The sequence below is a fragment of the Ceratotherium simum genome, chromosome 1 (genome assembly GCF_057802395.1).
Source record: "Ceratotherium simum simum isolate JZ-2026a chromosome 1, ASM5780239v1, whole genome shotgun sequence".
Taxonomy (NCBI): domain Eukaryota; kingdom Metazoa; phylum Chordata; class Mammalia; order Perissodactyla; family Rhinocerotidae; genus Ceratotherium; species Ceratotherium simum.
In genome coordinates, this window is record NC_141900.1 from 12,639,343 (window position 1) to 12,657,772 (window position 18,430).

The following is an 18,430-nucleotide window of genomic DNA, read 5'->3' on the forward strand; positions in this document are numbered from 1 at the left end:
TGGGAAAGCGCCTACTCCTGCTCCTGAGCTGGAATCCTGAGAACTCTCCATAGGCTTTGCACTGCCGCCCTGGTCCCTGTCCTGAGCTTCCCATCCGTGTGTCCACTGGCTGCCCCGGCCCATGTGTTTTTCCCAGGCACAACTTGGCAGCTGTTGCTAAAATGAGTATTATTTCAATGAGATGTTGCTTCGTTATTTTAAAGTGGGGGTAGCTGCTCACTTTGGTATTTACCGAGATGACTTTATTGGCTTGCACTTCTGGAAAAAAGCTGTGCCCTCCCTGCTCCGCCTTCTCCAGAGCCGCCCTGTGGCTAATCCTCTAGGGCCCTCAGCCTGCAGGCAGATAATCTCTCCGGGGTTATCTGTTAATTACCAGTGAATGTGTGAAGTATTTGTGAAAAGGCTTTTGAAGTGAGTTCCACGTGCTGCTGCCTGGGCTGGAGGGCCAGGCCCGTCTCCCGGGCGGAGGGTGTCGCGGCCCAGCCTGGGTCCTCTCGAGTGCTGGTATTCTCTCACTAAATTGTTTGCCTTTCTAATGAAGTGAACTGTTTGTTTGACTCTGTGGTGGAAGGTATTTAAGGGGGGACTAAAGTAAACGTTGGAGACATTCAAATAAGCCATGCATATCTGCTTTGTGAAGGGAAGGAAAACAGTTTGGCCCCGCTCACCTCCGGGAAGAGTCATTAAGGAGCTGTTTAAATAATAAACGGAGCCGAGCAGCGGATATTGCTGGCCGCCGGGGCCGGCCTTTGTGCTTGCCTCCCGGGCCTGGGAATTCCTCTGCCGCCACCGCCGCCACCGGGGGAGGGGAGGGCGCTCCAGCATCGCGGTTAGTAATTGTGATTTATTTACGTGTAGAGGGACTTCGGCTTCATTCAGTCTTGATTAAAACAAGCCAGTTAGCCCTCAGGATGCTGGCGGATGGATGGCAGGGCGACTTTGTTAGCCATGGCAAAGGCAAGCAAGACAGTGTCATCGTGGGGTCCAGCCTATGTCCTCCCTGGCCAGGCGTGCTGGGGCCACTTGTCTGCTGAGCTGGGTCCCCTGTGTCTGGGAGAAGTGTCTGGAATGCAGGGGTGACTGGACCAGCGGATGTGAGGCTGAGGTGGGGCCCCCTGGAGGACGGCTGACCCTCTGCCTGCCTCAGGACACAGGGTGATAGTGGGGTGTGAACGATAAGTGGGTGGATGGGTGACACACCTTTTAGCTGCTTTTAGCTTCTGTTGTTGGGAAGGGTGAAGCAGTGGAATAGCTGTGAGGGGAAGTACATCTGTATTCAGGACTAGCTGCATAATTTGTAGGGCCCAGTGCAAAAAGAAAATGCACGGCCCTTGCTCAAAAATTTCAAGATGTCGACTGCAGAAGATTAAACCAAGTATGAGGCCTTCTGAGGTGGCCTGGGTCGCATGCCCAGGAAGCTGGCTCTGCTGTAGTTTCTAGGGCTGATCTGGACTTGAGGCCAAGTTTTGTCAGTTCCTGCCTGGGTGCCTTTAACTTCTTGTGGTCTCTGATCCTTGTTTTCTCATTTGTGAAACAGGGAGAGTAATACCTACCTCACTGAGTTACCATGTAGTGTCAGTAAAAAATGTGTGAAAAGTGCCTAGGGTAATCTGTAGCACATAACGAGTGCTCAATAAATGGTAGTGCTCAATAAATGGTAGCTATTTATTATTTGAGTGTATCTGTGGCTGTAATTTTTTTTCCCTCCCCTAATGGTTGAGATGACAACAGTGTATGGCTAATCTGGAATTTAGGGGACAGAGTTGGGTTTTTGCCACAGAACCTACTTAGAAATATAGGTATTGTCGGGGGAAGAGGGAGAATCTCCCTCTGCCCTTTCCCTTAAGGTTCTTATGGCTGGCCAAATAATCAACAAGACAGGTTAGCAGGAGAAAATAATACCAAGTTTAATAACATGTATACATGGGAGAAACTCAGAAATGAGCAACTCGTCCCTCTGTCTAAGCTGCTTGCTTAAGTATTGCAGCTAAAGGCGAGGAGCGTGTTGGGGGTGGGTAGTGGCCTGGGACTTCAGAGGGCAGGAGGACAATTCTTTTTGGGGTCATCTATAGATAATGTGGTCAGGGAGAGACAGAGTTTTTGATAAAAGGGGCTTGGTGCCCCTCCCATTGTAACATCTATTTTACATTATCTTTATAGCCATCATGATAGAAGATCTGTTCCAGGAAGGAGCCACCATGTCAAATTCTTTAGGCAGTTAGTGGGGGAGGTCAAATGTCCTTCAGAGAAAACAATCAAGGTAAAGAGATAGATTTCAGGGTGGCCAAATCTTGATCTCCCACAGTATGGAGGACCCTTCATGTGCCTCGTGATCAGAGAAGGCCTGAGTGCAAGGGAGAACATGGGCTGAGGATTCAGATTAGGTACGAAGCTGAAGATACCCAGGTAAAGGTGTTGCCGATCGATGTTAACTTGGATGTCATTGTTGAAGGAGAACCACTTAGAATTAACAATAACCCCTTAAATGTGAATACTTCAGAATTTATGGACCGTCTTCACCTATGTCACTTGGCCCCTTGAACAACTTTGTGGAGTAAATAGGGCTGGGTCTTATTAGCCTTATTTTGTGGGTGAAGAAAATCTATATTATGATTATAGTGATTACTGTCCTTTGTTTCTATGTAAATCTATAAAATATGGCTTAAAATGGGAAGTATTTTCAGCTGCGTGGACCGATGGAGAGCAGAAGATTGGTGTGCGAAGGGTGTACCTAGTAGGTATTGTCCTGTAAAGGCTGCAGCATGCATTATTCAATCTACTAAATGTTTGGCCTTCCTCTGACTTTGGAGAAGGGGAAATTGAGTGGGAAGGATGGGTTTTCTAAGGTTTCATGCTGAGAAGGTGGTAAATTTTGTGCAAATATATATTGGCTCCAAGATGACCAGTAGGTCACCGTCAATTTGGTCTACTGCACGGTATTAGTTATTAAATCCATGCTTTGTTTTAAATACATTGAAGTTCTCATATTATCACTCTTTGAGTCTTCATCAACACTTGCAAACAGCCAAGTGTGAGAAGCAGCCTTGTGCTCTAGAAATGTGTCTAGATTCCACTCTCTGGCAAGTGGGAGCTCATTGAGAAGTGCAGAATGCGGTCATCTCTGTAAGGGTGTGTCCACCATTACCAGGGGAGATGCATGTTCATGTATTGAGGTTGTAGTCCCTAGGGCTGTAGGTGGACCCAGGTGTAGATACGGACTCCAGAAGTAGACCATGTTCTCTGTCCTCAGGGGCCTGTGGGAGCAAACGGACATCACTGAGTTTAGACACCTACCAAGTGAAGTTTGTAAAGACTGGGTCCCATGCAGCTGATCTAGAAACCAGGGTCACTTCGGGGAGAGGGAGGGGAGGACTCAGATGGCGATCACATTGAGACCAGGTAGAGCCTGGGCCTTATTAGACAAGGTGAGGAGCTGCCAAGTGCCAATGGAGGGCCTTGGGAAGAACTGGCCAGTTAGGTCACTCTCTGAGACAGCATATTTGTCAAGGATCATTACCGAGGTTGGAGGTAGAATGGAAGCAGACCGTGCAGAGGCGGTCCTGGCGGCAGGAGGAGAAGTGGGCAGGAGAGCTTGGGCCTCGGGGAAGCCCTGGCAGCACACCTAGAGCCCCTGCTCAGTGAAAGCAGTCTCAGCACCATCGGCCTCTCCAGGAAGAAGTGCCCCTGACAGTGCCAGGCTGAACAGACTAGAAGGTTTGTCGACCATTCCCCCTAGTCCTGAAGCAGAACGCTGGCAGTTTAATCTCCTCTTGGATATTTCTGAGCAGTTTAGCTTGTCTGAGCTGTAGGAAACATGGAGGGGAAGGGGAAACGAGTGGCCTCTGTCCTCTGTGGGTGTGGTGGGGTGTTGTACCAGAAGCCTGGGGACCCGGGCAAGGTGCCCCTTGCCTGCACTATAGTTGAGACATCCAAGGGCATTACCGTGAGAATGTGTGCTCTAAAGGACAGCAGATCAGAGGTGATCTGAAGTTTATTCAGCATTCCAAAAAGGATTAGGCTAAGAATCAAGAAAGGAAGCCAAGTGAGATAGCTGTGAAGGGAAGGGTAGCCACCAAGAGAGGAAGTCACAAGTGTAAACTTTGGGGCTTGGAACTTGGAGTAGCTCTGGACCAACATGCGTGCGGCTTGCGGGCTGTGCGTGAACAGTGAACGAGGGAGGTGGTCAGATAAGTCTAATCACCCTGAACGGCAGGGGGCTGACAGGTGGCACAGCCAGGTGGGCCCCACGTTCCAATAGGGGTGGAGTTCAGGTGTGATATTATGACAAACTTAATAGGTTTTGATTTTTTTTCCTTTGAATTTCCTCCTTTCTTGGCCCATGCTACCAGTGTAATAATTTGATAAACTCAACTTTATTAATGGACCAGAGGAAGTCTTGGACATTGAGAGTTTCCAGATTTTTGCCCTCTCAGTCCTTAATGGTGGGGATGCCATAGGTGCGAATGCCATAGCTAGGCGTTAGAGTGCCCTCCTTAAGCAGAGAGATGTTTCCCTCAAATGATGCTGTTAGACATATGCTCACATAGCCAGTGTTTGTGAGGGCGTGTGTGAAACGTGTGCCTAGTAGCTAATGTAGGGTTGCAGAGAAAATAGAAGTATAAGAAAAACGGAGAATGTTTTGGTACTTGCATTCTCACGAGCTGAGAAACGTGAAGGAGATTTTTTCCCCTAGCAGTGAGGAATTCTCTCCCTTCTGATTGCCTTGCTCATCCTTGCAAGGGAATCACTTCGTGTGCTTTATTATCTTACAATCATGGTGAAAGAAGCACTTAAATAAACTCTTTGCTTAAAAGCTTTGTGTGTTCCTGCTTCATGGTGCTTCATAGGCAGTGAGAATTCAGAGTTTAAGGGACAGGAAAGGGGAGCCTTTCAATGCTCCCAGTGTGCAATAAACGTGGTGGAATTTCAATGGCTTCCAAAGGCGTAACAATAATAGCATTAAGAACAGGCCAGGGCCTTTGATGTTATTGACAAAAAAAGGGGGGAGTGGGTTCGAGGGGGCCTCTGTCATTTCTGTCATGAGCTTTTAAACTTTTGACCTCCAACCTTTTGTGTCAAAGAGCTTTTTCCATACGGGTGTTAGCAGTCTGCTCAAGTATCCTAAATTCACTGGAGCATCATTTCCTTGGTGGGAAAGGACATTCAGTGTCTTGGAAAAGACCCAACGTGGGGAGGTTATTGCTGAGCGCCCACCATTGTCTTAGGGGTGGTGGGTGGGGTGGAGTGGTGACGTCGCATGCCCACATGAAGTGACTCATCGCCCAGCAGGAAGCAGGCAGCCTTGCAGGGCTAGAAGATGAACTTGAGAGCCATGACTGGGCTCAGGGTGTGCAGGCATCTGCTGGGAGTTGTCCCTGTGCATGCTTTGAACATGGGGAGCCCCTGGAAACCTGCACAGAGAGGATTCAAAGAGGTGACGGGGGCTGTGCCTTTGGGGTGCCCTGGCTTCGCCTGTTGGTGAAGTCCCGGGAGACTGGCCTGGTCCACTGCTGCCACTGCACGGCCTCAGTTTCCTTTCTTGTCTTTCCTCTCCTTCACCTTTCCTATAATCAACATTTATTGGGTGTACAAGGATAAGTGAGCCTCCTCTGCCCTCATGCCCCAGCTAGCCTGGGAGGAGAATTAGACACTTCTGATCTGACAGTGTGCCAGGGCAGGGACTCATCACCACGGTGCCTGGCATGGTAGTGGAACACAGTAAGCGCTTGTCTTTTATGTGTGTTTATCCGCCACAGCTGTGCTTACAGCTCAGCCTTTAGTACACGCATACTCGGTGAGGGAGAGCACTTGAGTAGGAACATAAGGGCCCTCAGAGAGCTGAGAGTCCAGTGAGAGAGATGGCAAGGATACGATGTGGGTGCAAACAGAGTTCCACAGGTTGTCCGTGGTGGTCCCACCTCACCTGGATGATGGAGGAGGCAAGAAGGAGCAAGTATTCCCATGGGGCCTCAGGGAAGCTTGACTGAGGGGGTGATATTTGCGTTGAGTCTTGACGACAGAGTAAGACTTGGATAAGAGGGAGTTGGTTCTCCTCTTGAGGGGACAACATAAGCCATAACAATGAGTGCTGTCTAAGGGAGCACTGACTCTTGGACGGGGAGGTATCCTGGATGCGATAGGTTGTTGGGGGCCTTGAATGCCGTGGTAGAGGTTGGGCTGGACTGGGGAAATTGTCCTAGGCCACTGCAGGTTTGGGGAGCAGGGAGGGACATGGTCCAGTCTAGGGTTTAGGGATGTAAGTCTGGAGAATGTAGTTTAGATAAGAGATGATAGAAAACCTGAACTCTGGCAGTGTCGTGGTAAGGAGTGTTTAAGAGTGCTGGCTTCGGAGTGGAAAAGACACCAGCTCTGCCAGTCTATCCCCGCATTATAGGGGCTAGGATAGGATATAACTTCTGGACCTGACTTTTGTTGATTAATTAATTGTTGGTTTACTAACTAGACTGGGCAACTTCTGAGCCCATTGTGTCTCCGAGGCTTCTGTACTTAGATCTGAGATACCGAAGGCTTTTCCTGGAAACATTTCATTCTCTGCTTTCATTTCGTCAATTTTAAGGATCCCAATGTATATTTTTGGAACTATAAATTTGGCTTTTGAATTGTGCTTTATAAAAAAAATGGTCATTGATATAAGAATTTGTCACTAGTAACCAATTTCCATCTTTTAATTTCCGTGTCTGCTTATTGTCACTGAAAATACACCGTTAGCATATTTCAAAGTAAATGGATTTGTCACTGAAATGTAGTGATTCCTTCTATATTTTCATGTGCTTTCCCTCAGAGAGTTCTGCAGTTTAGGTGTAATAGCGGTAAACCTTCTCTCATTTCTCTTTGCTGCCTTTCCCTCTGTTTATTTTTTCTCTCTTATCTTGGCAGGAAAGCTAGAAACAACAAAAATGTCATGGATGCCTATATTTGGGATCATAGGCAAGACACATTCCAGAGACTCTGCATGGAATGATTTTACTGGTCGGCCAGTAGGTAGATGTGGTCTGTTTCTACCACTGGGAGCTCAATGGATGTGATTTTTAGCTGAGAAAAAAGCAAAGATAAAAGAAGTTAGAAGGGACCAGAAAGGGGAGCGATCAATTGTTTGTTCACTACCCAGGACACATTTGAGATGGGAAAGGCAGAGATTTGTTTTGTCAGTTCACTTACAGAGGGCTATTTGTCATTTTCTTTGTCTTTTAATTATGTGGAAACGCCTATTATGTTTGTTAAGGTGCATGGCATGGATGAATTGTGATATGACCAGAGTGTAGTGCTGGGTAACATTTAGATCTAAAAATATTATTTCAATTAATTTAATATGCCTACCTGCTTGCACAGAAGAAATGATAAAAAGATTGCTATTTGAGTAGTGGGGAATGCTCATGCAAATTTATACCAGAGGAGTCAGGGATGTTGGGTAGTTACCAGAAGTAAAAACTGGGTTTTAGAAATAGCATAGTTTTTGTTGTTGATTAGCTTTCTATGTAACTTTGTGTATGTTTACTTAATTTATAAGGAAACTTAAATTTGCAAATGTTAAGTGATTATTGCCATTATTTGCTAGATTTATGGTCAATATCATCCATTATTGTTCTTGTCTTAGAATTTATTTATGATAGGTTTTGCTAAAATCACAGGATAAGTATCCTTTTTCTGAATAATTATTAGTATGGACACTTCTACTATGAAGATATTTTTAAGTCACACAAATTGGCATATAAATATTTTACATATATGGTGTTATCACTCAAAAACTACATACCTGTAAAGAGAAAATTGATGTGTGGTTTTTCTGAAATTTAAAAATTTCTGAAATTATTATGGTATGCTAGGACAGAATTTGTCAAAATGTTTTCTGTAAAGGGCCAGATAGTATATGTTAGGTTTTGTGGGCCATGGGTTCTCTGTCAGAACTAGCTAACTCTGCTACTATAATGTGAAAGCAGCCATAGGAAATACGGGAACAAAAGAACACATGCGTATTACAATAAAACTTTATTTACAAAAACTGGCCCATGCACTGTAGTTTGTGGATCCTTCCTATAACATATGCTCTACACATTTAAGTTCCTGCCGTGGTATCAAGTGATAAAATAATAGAACTTTTCTTTTTTTTATGCAAGGCATCTGTAAGATTTCTAGAGTATGCTAGAACTACAATTTCTTAAAACTTCTGTCACATTATGGAGGGTCTTGTAAACTAGATGATCCATGTTAATGACTCTGGAGATGTTTCCAGCTCCACACAACATGTGTGTAGGACCAGAAAGAAGGTTCTTGATGCTCCATGGGATGATTCCAACGGGGCGCCCAGCAAGTCCACAGCTGGTCCTTGTGGGGTTTTACTCCTTAGATTCCACTCACAGTAGACTAGGAGGGCCACAGACTGCCTTGATGCTCGAGACATTCCTGGTCCGGCATCCCTGGGGTGTCGTCAGGGGGCCAGATCAGCTCCCTTCTGGTGCCATGTTGTCCATAGGCATCTTCCTGTCCACAGGCAGGAATACAAGCATGTCTGAATGAGGGAGTCAGTCTGGGTGTTGGAGTCATTCCACGTGGTGATGTCTCCCTTAGGCCACTGAGCCCTTGGAAAAGGCCTTTCTGGTGCCAAGGTGATGACTGGAGATGCCAAAGGTGGGAAGAGGCAGAGATGAGGCCCCAGCTATCTCTCCACTGTCTCATTGGAGTGGTGAGAGTCTCTCTCTCTCCCCTCCTTCTCTCTACCGCTTGAGACCTCTCATTTGATTGATAGATGCTGGATGATTATTTTGGTTTTGGTATTGATGTGGTTCAGGGCAGGCTACCTCAGAATGTGCCACTTTGGCATGTGGATTATTTTGAAGTGAAGACAGTCAAGGCCCAACAGACTCAAGAAGAGCTTTTTACTTCCCCATTAACTGCCTAAAAGGATTTAGGCAGGTAGTCTAAACCAAGAAGAGAGCTATTACCAAAGATAACTTTCTTTTACATAAAAAAGACTTCCGTGCATGGCAGGACAAACATTTGTTTACCAAACATTTGCTCTTCCCATCTACCTGTGAATTATTTTCCTCTACTTGAAGCCCCAGACCCCCTACCCCCTTCTCCTTAGCTCAGAATAGCATATAAGCCTCAATTGCCTGACTGTCTTTGGGGCTTATATTCTTATGGGACCCCCATACGTACATAACTAAATTTGTTTTTCTCCTGTTAATCTATCTTATGTCAATTTTATTATTAGACCTGCCAAAGAACCCAGAAGGGTAGAGGAGAGATTTCCTCCTACCCTATAGCATAGTGGATTTTGCCCATGTGTGGTTTTAGTGATATTTCTACTGATGGCAGGCGCTTGAGGAGACTAGACATTCCTACAGGCAGGGCTGACCCTAATGACAGGAAAAATAATCTCTAGTTCTGGTCTAGAATAAATTCCAAAGTCAGTGTACAGATGACTTCAGTATTTAAATAAGCCAGGAGAACTTGTGTGCTTAGCAGTTTATTCTTGTGGGTCCTCCTGTGCTGTTTTCTGGGCACTTTCAGGCCACTCAAGTATCATTTGGTGAATTACTCCTTCAGGGCACTAACTGAGCTGACTTTGATCTCTCTTTTTTAATCTACAATTTTTGCATGTAAATTTCAAACCTTAAAAGATAGTTTCCCAGAATGGCATCCAAGAGATTTTATAGCCTGAGGATACTAAAACTATTTCTTGGGAGAATGATGCAACTGAAGATAAATTTCCAAGTGTCTTTCTCTGGCTACAGGTTTTATGATCAACCCAGGCTGTTGTGAAGAGACCTAAAAATCAATGCCTCTCATTCCTAATGGGACCCTTAATGCGCAGCATGATGACAGCCAGTGTGAAATCGAATACCGACAACTATACCTAGCACGAGTATTTTTACTATGCATTTCAATTTAAACACGTGTCAAGCCAATTACATATTTATGGGGTTTAAAGACTGTTCCACTCAAGCCTCGGATAATATGCGGTCTTCAAATCTTGGTTTAGTAGAGGAATTTGGTCCAATGGTCAGATCTCTTGCAAGTCTGTAATAAATCATCTTTGCAGCCATAAGCATGTACAGTCAACTGCTTACCACTGCTCCACAGGCTCACCTCCACCTGGTAGAATTTTAATTCCCTCAGTAAAATTGATTCCACCAGTTCTGCACATTATTCTCCCTGTCTTCCATTTAGCCCGTTAGTTTGCTGACAGTAGAGTACACAGCACTTAGCAGCTGGTTTGTGGAACCATCAGTCAGGAAATTGTATGATAAATAGGAGGTAGCCAGGTTTAGTGGCACTTCCTTCTGCTTCAGCAGTTTTCGCCTGACTTTGGAAAAGTCATCATGTGGTGTTTTGTCAAGGGCCAGACCAGGAGATGGCTGTGGTGCGGTAGCTTATTACACATACACTTGAGTTATGATGCTCTGCAGCTGCGCTGCGCATGTGTAAATAATAAACCATGAGGTGGATAATTATGGTGGCTGCTGGCGACACGGGTCTGTTCTTGTCATGTGGGTTTTCTTGGACAGCTTCTTGGGCCCGTAATGGAATGTGCTGCTGATCTTCCACACAGAAACGACAGCCGAGATACAAGGGAAACACTCAAGGTTTGAGGATTCGGGAGCTTTTTTTTGAGAAATGTGTTAGGATTAATGTCATGTGATGCCACATATGTTCAAGGACATGCTCATACTGCTTTTTATTCTCTGTTTGTACTGTTAAGCTATGGCAAGCATGTCTTGAATTGGAAGAGGGGTATTCCATTGCACTTGCCCAGAAAGTGGCTTAAGAGGAGTGATTTCCACTGATAACTGATCCAGGGTATAATTGTTCACACAGACTTCATCAGTCCAGCAGAAGTTATTTTAAACTAAATCAAGAGGGAAACAAATAGAAATAGTAAAATATTTAAACTAAAACCAGATGTCTTTGTTCAAATCTGATCACATCCATTAATTTTTTGTTCTTTATTCTAATTCCAGAATGCAGAATTCATACATTTCCTTGGGACATAAATAAACACTTTGTACAGTGTTGTCAGATGCATCACATACTTTCAGTCAGAATTAACTTTTAAACTCATGAAACACTATAGACTCAACAGTAAGAAATGACGACTAAATGCCCCGGTAATTGTGTGTTTTATATTTTCCTCTCAAATATTTTTGCAATGCTTGGCCATTTTCTCTTTCATTCTGAAAGAAAGACAGTGAATTAAAATCCTGTTAATAATTTTTTGAGAATGAAAAGATTGCAATGCCTTTTAAATGCCTGTGATAGCCTTGTAGGTTTTCCTTGGGGAAGAGATTTTTACACTGCTTAGGTTCACTGATTTGATTTTAGAGAATTAACTGGTTGGTCTTCACCCCTGTGCACATAATCACTGCAGCTTCACTATGAATACTCACATGAAAGATAATGACTATTATTTCCTGGATATATGAGGTATATATTGAATGTGGAATAAATTCACACATTTTGAGCCCTGTGTGTATGAAAAAATATGGATTTGTACTTTATCATGTATAATAATTCTTAGTTGCACCCCCATAGAGAAGTCAGATACAGTGAACACCCACTTATCTGGTGGAGAAAATTTAATCACACAGAACATAGCCAAGAGCCAAAAGTGAAGAGGTAAAAATGTCTTCCAACTCTGACATAGTTGTCACAATGTCCTTCAAAATGGCCATATAAAATGTGTGTGGGAGAAGCCCTGAAGGGGTGGGTCAGACTTTATGAACGCTTAATTTACACACAGCTCTAGCAGGTTTATTTCTCCGATTTCCGAGAGCAGATGACGTGTGTTAAGTTTGAAGTCTGCTGGAGGCAAGCGTGTTCGCATCAGCAGTGACTGCTAATGGGAGAGGAAGAGAAAGAGCCATCCCGTATCTGAGGGCCATCCACCCTACCCCACACTCAACTCTGATTCATTTGGGCCTGTTTCAAAACCTAAAATCAGAAGCATTCACTGAGTATGCATCAGACTTTGTTTTTGTTTTAATAAGTATAAACAGTTTTCATTGAAAATGAAGTAGCACATTTTGGCTCTGCAGGGTTACTGAGTTATGTGGGATGCTGAATTTGACAACAGTGCTGGATAAACTTTCCAACTTAGCCCACCAACTATCAAGATTTGTGTTACAAAAAAAACAACTCTGACATCCTTTAATATTAAATCCTAAGTGGTGCACTTAAAATATGATTGATTTTTTCATATGGACTTTATAAAGTGTGATAAATAATCAGGTTGTCAGTATATCCCTCACCTGTTGAATTTCCAGCATTGTTGTACATCATTTTGTCACAGCGACAATGATATGACAATACCAAGATGATTCCTTTCCTCCATCTCTACCACCCCCTTCCCGCTTTGTCTTACAATAAGCACAAAATACAGTGAGTAATTGACATTTCCAGTACCATAGTCCTCTTCCAATCACAGAAGTTTTCTAGGTTCTACGTCTGGTAGAATCACAGCTTTGAGGACCTCCTTGGTTGTCTCAATGCTATGTTAATAGTTTTTCAGTCTTATTTTATTTTTTTCTCATAACCATACTCATGTTCCCGAAGAAAGGCAGCAAGGGCAAAGTTCAAAACAGGGGAAGTAAGATATCATAATTTTTTTTAAGTTTGTTTTGTTTACATTCTAAAAGATACTTGTTGAAGAAAATTTGGAAAAAAGAGAAATGTATAGGGAGGAAAATGAAAACCACCTGAATTCAACATACACACATAATGCTAGTCACCCCTGGGACTTAAGGAGATTCACATGGCGGGTGCGGGTTACACCCTCGGCTGTGTTTGGCACAGCCCCCATACTCCACTTCTTCAGCCGTCGCTCAGAGCCTGTTTGCAGTGCCTCATTTGGAACTGCCTGCACCGCCTGCTACCCTCAGGTCTAGGCAAAATCTTCAGACTTTTAGAAATAGCTTGAAGCCCTTCTGAGGCACGTTTGGTGTTCGCGTCAATTCCTGGGAGTGTTTGGGGCAATGGTGGCGTGCTGGCTGCTGGCAAGCTGCCAGGATGACCATGTGTGGAAGGCAGTATTTGAAGAACGAGTTCGGCATATTTGCTGTAATATCAGGCTCATGGCTGTGGAGTCACACCTCTAGGTTTTGGACTCCTTTATTTTGCTTCTTGAAACTTGGGAAAAACTGTAGTGCCTGTTACTAAATATCACCCACACTTCTAATGATAAAATCTGGTAAAACTCTCTTCAGTTTTTGCAGTGAATTGCTATTTAGAAAAAAAAGTTTATTTTCAGAGTCATCAGAGACTATCTGTGTGAGTTGCTCTGAGTCAGTAGGAGGAGAGGAGCTGTTTTAAGTGAGTGCGCATAAGAACCCAGGGTCACAGAACACCAGCCTGAGCCAGAACAGGAGGGGAGGGTGCTCTGGGTCCAAGGGGAATGTTAGGGTTGCAGGGCAGGACCCCCTCAGTTTGCTCCAGCCTCCCTCTGTCAGTCTGAGAGAGTCAGCTCATCTTTTGTAGGCAGGCCGTGGAGCATTTCTCTGGCCAAACTGTGGATTTGCTGCCCTTGTGTTGGGACTATGGAGGCCTAACTCAGGCCAAGAAAGAGGGAAGCATGCAGTTAAATTTTTAAACAAGTGTGTGTGTGTGTGTGTGTGTGTGTGTGTGTGTGTGGTTATATATGCAATGGATTCTAGCAGGGATTTTAGCAAGGACTCCTTCCCTTAAAAAGCATCATGGGTATGGGAGAAAAGAAACTAGTATTTATATAATGTCTTTGTTTAAAATTCACTTGACAGTATAATTTTTAAAATAAGTAAGTGTCTTGTAATCTGTTCCTCTTGGTTTTGTGGCTCCTTCAGCCCTTCCACTCAGACCAGCCTTTCTTCCAGGGTAGGAGCATATGTTGTTCCTCTGTCTTGCTTTTCTCTCTGGGTTTTAGTTGCGTTTATAGGGTCTGCTTTCCCAGGTGCAGGTATTGTTTACTTGATTATATCTCTGCAGTACCTCCTGTAACCTCATAATGAACTTTAAGGAGTTCTTCCAGAAATTCTTAAAGTAGATTCAGTGTAAGTTGTGAAGATAGTATAGCAGTGTTGCTTCATGGATTGGAATTCGGTTTCAAAGTATTCTGTTTATACAGGTTGGACTTTCTTTTTCAGATCCTCCTCATCTTTTTCCTGCTTTCCATCCTCCTGTACCAATCGATGCAAGACATCATGAGGGGCGTTACCATTACGATCCGTCCCCGATTCCTCCGTTGCATATGTAAGTATTAAAACTTTACCCATTAACAAAACTGAACAAGATACTGGCTTTTACTATCTCAGGATTTTTTGTTAACGGTACGGCTACAGGGCTTTGAAGATGTGACAGAAGTATAAGATTTACTTTTGAAATACAGGAAGCCTATCTGTTCCTGGACTCACTGAAGCAAATCCTGCTGCCTCCTGAAGAATGCCTGTCACACTAGGTGGCTGGCAAGTATTTCCTATATATTTTGCTGATGTGTGTTCTGTGGGCTGTAAATACTAAATTAAAAAGTAGAGGCCTAATGGAAGGTTACCATTCAGCATACGTATTTGGTCGAGAGTGGATTTGAAGTTTTTCATGCTAAAATTTCTGTATGTTCAAGTCCTATCCCAGGAAACACAATGAATTATAATGAAATTTTTATGGTAAATTTTCATAGCCCCCGTGGTATGTACCTCAGTAGTCACTTGATTGATGGGAATGTCACCCAAACAAAATGGCAAATGTGATTGAGCATGTGGTTTACACAAAGATAAAAGGAAAGAATGGTTGTGATAACATATATTAGAAAAGGAAGAAGAAAATCTTGTAGAAATAGATATTATTCAGTTTGGGGGAAAAAAGAATAGTGGACTTGCAAACTAAACCAGTATTCTTTCGTAGTATTGTCCAGACAACTGTCATATGCTGTAACTGGAGCCACTCTCTGGGCAGGGCTGTCCTTATTAACAGCCTTGATATATGCATTTAGTCATATCTAGTAATCACCCTTCCTTCTGAGACAGTATGGTTAGAAAAGCACAAGTAATACTTTGAAGAATAATGCTGGTTATTTAGATGGTAGATTGCATCTCCACGGCTATTAGTTACAGCTGTGTAATTACACATATGCCAAAGAAAAATGAAGTTGTTTTAAAACAAGTCCTCCTCTGTGAACAGAATTAATTGATATTAACAACCCTAACTACATGCCCAAGTACACATATAATATTTTACCAACAGTTTTTTGGATCCATCTCCCATTACTGAATTGTAATTTCAGAGCAGATTTGCCTGGAGGTAAGTAATAAATCTGTGTTGCAGACTTCTATAAGCATTAAAGGAGAAGTGGGTATTTATAGAAAGAGAATACAGAAACTTGTGACTTATTCTTCGACTTTTCACTGGCACACAAGTATTTACAGGGTTCTAAAGCCTGCTAAAAATACACTCAAATAAAACCAAGAGGCCAATTGAAAACCCCTTATACAGAGGGAAGGAAATTCCAAATTCAGGCTGAAACCTGCCATGTAATTCACCCCGTTGAACAGAGGTTTTGTGGTGCAGATGGGACCACAGGGATCTCAGATGAGCATCTGTCCCGCGGTACAGAGCGAGCAAGGGCGAGCTCAGCCACGGAGACACAGATGGCTGATTCCTCCCAGGCTTCGGTCTCTGCAGTGATGTGGTAATTTAAATCAGATTTTCGGTGGAATTTCAGAGTTCCTCACTCTTTCAAAAGTCATGTCATAGAGAAATTTCAAAAAATGAGTTTATATGGTAGAATGAACTAGTTCCTCTGGGTTCATTATAGTTTGCCGTGTAATTAAACTTCGGTATGAATTTATCAATAAAAATCCCAAGACTTGGTTCTCTGGCAGAATATAACAACAGCAAGCCCCAATATAGTCCACACTATGTGTTCTAGGCCCTGATTGCTGTCCCTGCAGTATTAGCTCACTAGTGATAAAAACATCACGAGATAAGGCAGGTCAAGTTTGGAGAATCCAGGTGAGGGGGCTGCATTTCAGATATGACTGCTGAGCTGGGAGTTGTACAGATTTTAGTACTTCCTCCTTTTCCAGCCAAGCTTTAGGATACTTGAGCAGCAATTGACTAAATTGTTCTCTAGCTGCCTAAATGTATAGTGATCGAAGATTCATGATGTAAGGCTGGCTGATAATCCTGGGCCTCAAAAGAGAAGTCCTGGAAGGTTCTGAGAGGAAATGTCATTGCCGTGGTGAGTCTGGTGAGTGCCTGAGTCTGAGACTGCTGGTCCTCGCAGGGTCCTGGATGGAGACTCTGAGCTTATACAGTAGGCTCTGGGAAGCTAGGGCAAGTCTCACCTCTGCATCTGTATAACGTGACATTCTCTCTGCATTCCCTCAATGGCCTTCCCTTTCTGCATGGCCAACTCCTGCTTAAACTCCTCATCGTCAAGGCCACATTCAGCTGTCACCTTTGCTGGCTGTCCCAGAGGCTGTTCCTCAGAGCACCTCGCGTGTGCCTTTCTTGTAGCGCACAACCTCTTGCCTGGTCATTTCTTATTAGCAGTCACTGCCCACTGCCAATTTTGCAGACAGGGCCTAGCGCTGGGCCAGACATGTTGTAAAAGGTGCTCAGTAGATGCTCACGCTGTCCAGTCTGGGAGACAGTGGAGAGCAGTCGGAGAGCTTGAACCCATTCTTGCTTTGCACTCAGCTGTGCTGGGAACTCTGGCAACTTACCCTTGCATATATTGGTTTCATTGCATGGAAATGAAGTTATCTGCCTCACCTGACTCTCCAGATCGCAGGCAGAGTTCAATGAAATCGTGTTCATGTGAGCACTCTTCAAAACCCGGAGCTCTAAACAAGTGCTGAGAGTTAGTATCTGAGGCAGTTGGGACGTGACGAACGCTGAGCGTTTGTACTCCGGCCTGACTCAGTCCTGAATCCCTGGTGCTTTTGCACCTTCTGAGGTGTATAAATAGATGCCTGTGATCACTTTAGGAGTGGAGGGTAATCTAGGCAAATATGGCTTGGTTACTGAAATCTTAAAAGCACTTCATGGCCAAGGGATGAAGCAGTAACCTGGAAAAGTAAAATGATTTTATCTAGAACTTCAATTCCAAAATGCTTGCTATATAATTATCTTATAGAAAATGAGATCAAGTGAGCTTACTAAGTTTTTAGAATAAATATTTTTAATTATAAGAAGACAAAATTTGGAGATATTCTCATTATTTTGTACACATAATTGCTCTTCTGGTGCCAACTTTAAAAATTAAATTATAAGTCTCTTGAAAACAGGATTTGTGTGGATGATGGAAATGCCGACAGATCTCTGTTTAGAAGGATGGCAGGCGCTGCGATAATTATGCTAACCTATCCTATCATTAAAGATTCTATTGAAAGAGGTTTATAAATTGCTCCTCTTTTTAGATAAACCACCCTATATTAAGGCATCAATGATATGGTGCAGAATTAAATTAAAATCTCATAAAATGAAATATGTTCTGTATTAGCTGTTTGACACTTAATTTGCCTCTGAATGAGTAGAGGAAATCACAAATTAACCTGCCTTTGTTTTTCCAACCATGGCTTATTAGGCGTTAGAACAACTGCAATTATAGCCTAATAATAACCGCCAAGCCTTATAAATATGTACGGAAATATGTCAGTTTGTGTTAAAGACCCCAGTGTGTTAAATGGAATGCCTTTAGCTTACTCTACTTACTCTCACAGTGGTATCCACAATTGATGGTGAGGCAGTGTAGGTAGAGTACAGAAACTTAAATTCTTTCAAATACAGTACTGGAAATAATATTAGAATTTATAGTATTTCCTTTCTTAACTCAAAATGATGAATTTAGATTCAGGACTTACAAATGGGACAAGGAATGTAGGTATCATCTTTCCTTGAGTTGTCACATAAAGGTTGTCATGTAAAATGTCTGATTCCTACATTATGTTTATTTAATTCAAGCAGTTTGAAAATTAAGAAACACTGGATATGGGGAATTTTCCCTTTTCTTCTAAAAAGTTATTCTCCACTGAATTCACCAGGACTTATGCCCAATAGATAATTGGATTGTCTCTCTTTCTGTCTCAGATCATTTGCTTTGACCACAGATTCCATGTTTTATTAAGCCATGTAGAAAAAAGTGCAAGTTTTAGAAAAAAATATCAGTGAGTACATTTTATTGGATTACTGAGATTATTTGCAGCATTAGTGACAGAACCTGAATCTATATCCACACAGTTGAGGCACTAATTTTATGTGTATATTTTTACTTCTTGTTCTTCTCTATATTTCCTGCCCTGCATTGTTTACATCAGGGCTGTAGCCTTGTGTAATTCCAGGAGGTGTTATTGTATTCTGTGGGAATGGATGATGCTCTCTAGGCTAAAAATTACAACTTGTTTGAAAATTTCGCTTGAAAATTTAGACAATTAGAATATTA

General features: G+C 43.0%; 1 protein-coding gene across 3 annotated transcripts in view; it reads left to right on the forward strand.

The window, feature by feature from the left end:
• GLI3 (GLI family zinc finger 3) overlaps nt 1–18,430 on the forward strand; it is a 273,446-nt gene that overhangs the window by 146,360 nt on the left and 108,656 nt on the right. For all 3 annotated transcript variants that reach the window (XM_087434410.1, XM_004441463.3, XM_087434519.1), the window contains exon 4: nt 14,136–14,241. In XM_087434410.1, the coding sequence (XP_087290536.1) occupies nt 14,136–14,241 (106 nt within the window). The remainder of the gene's footprint in view (nt 1–14,135; nt 14,242–18,430) is intronic.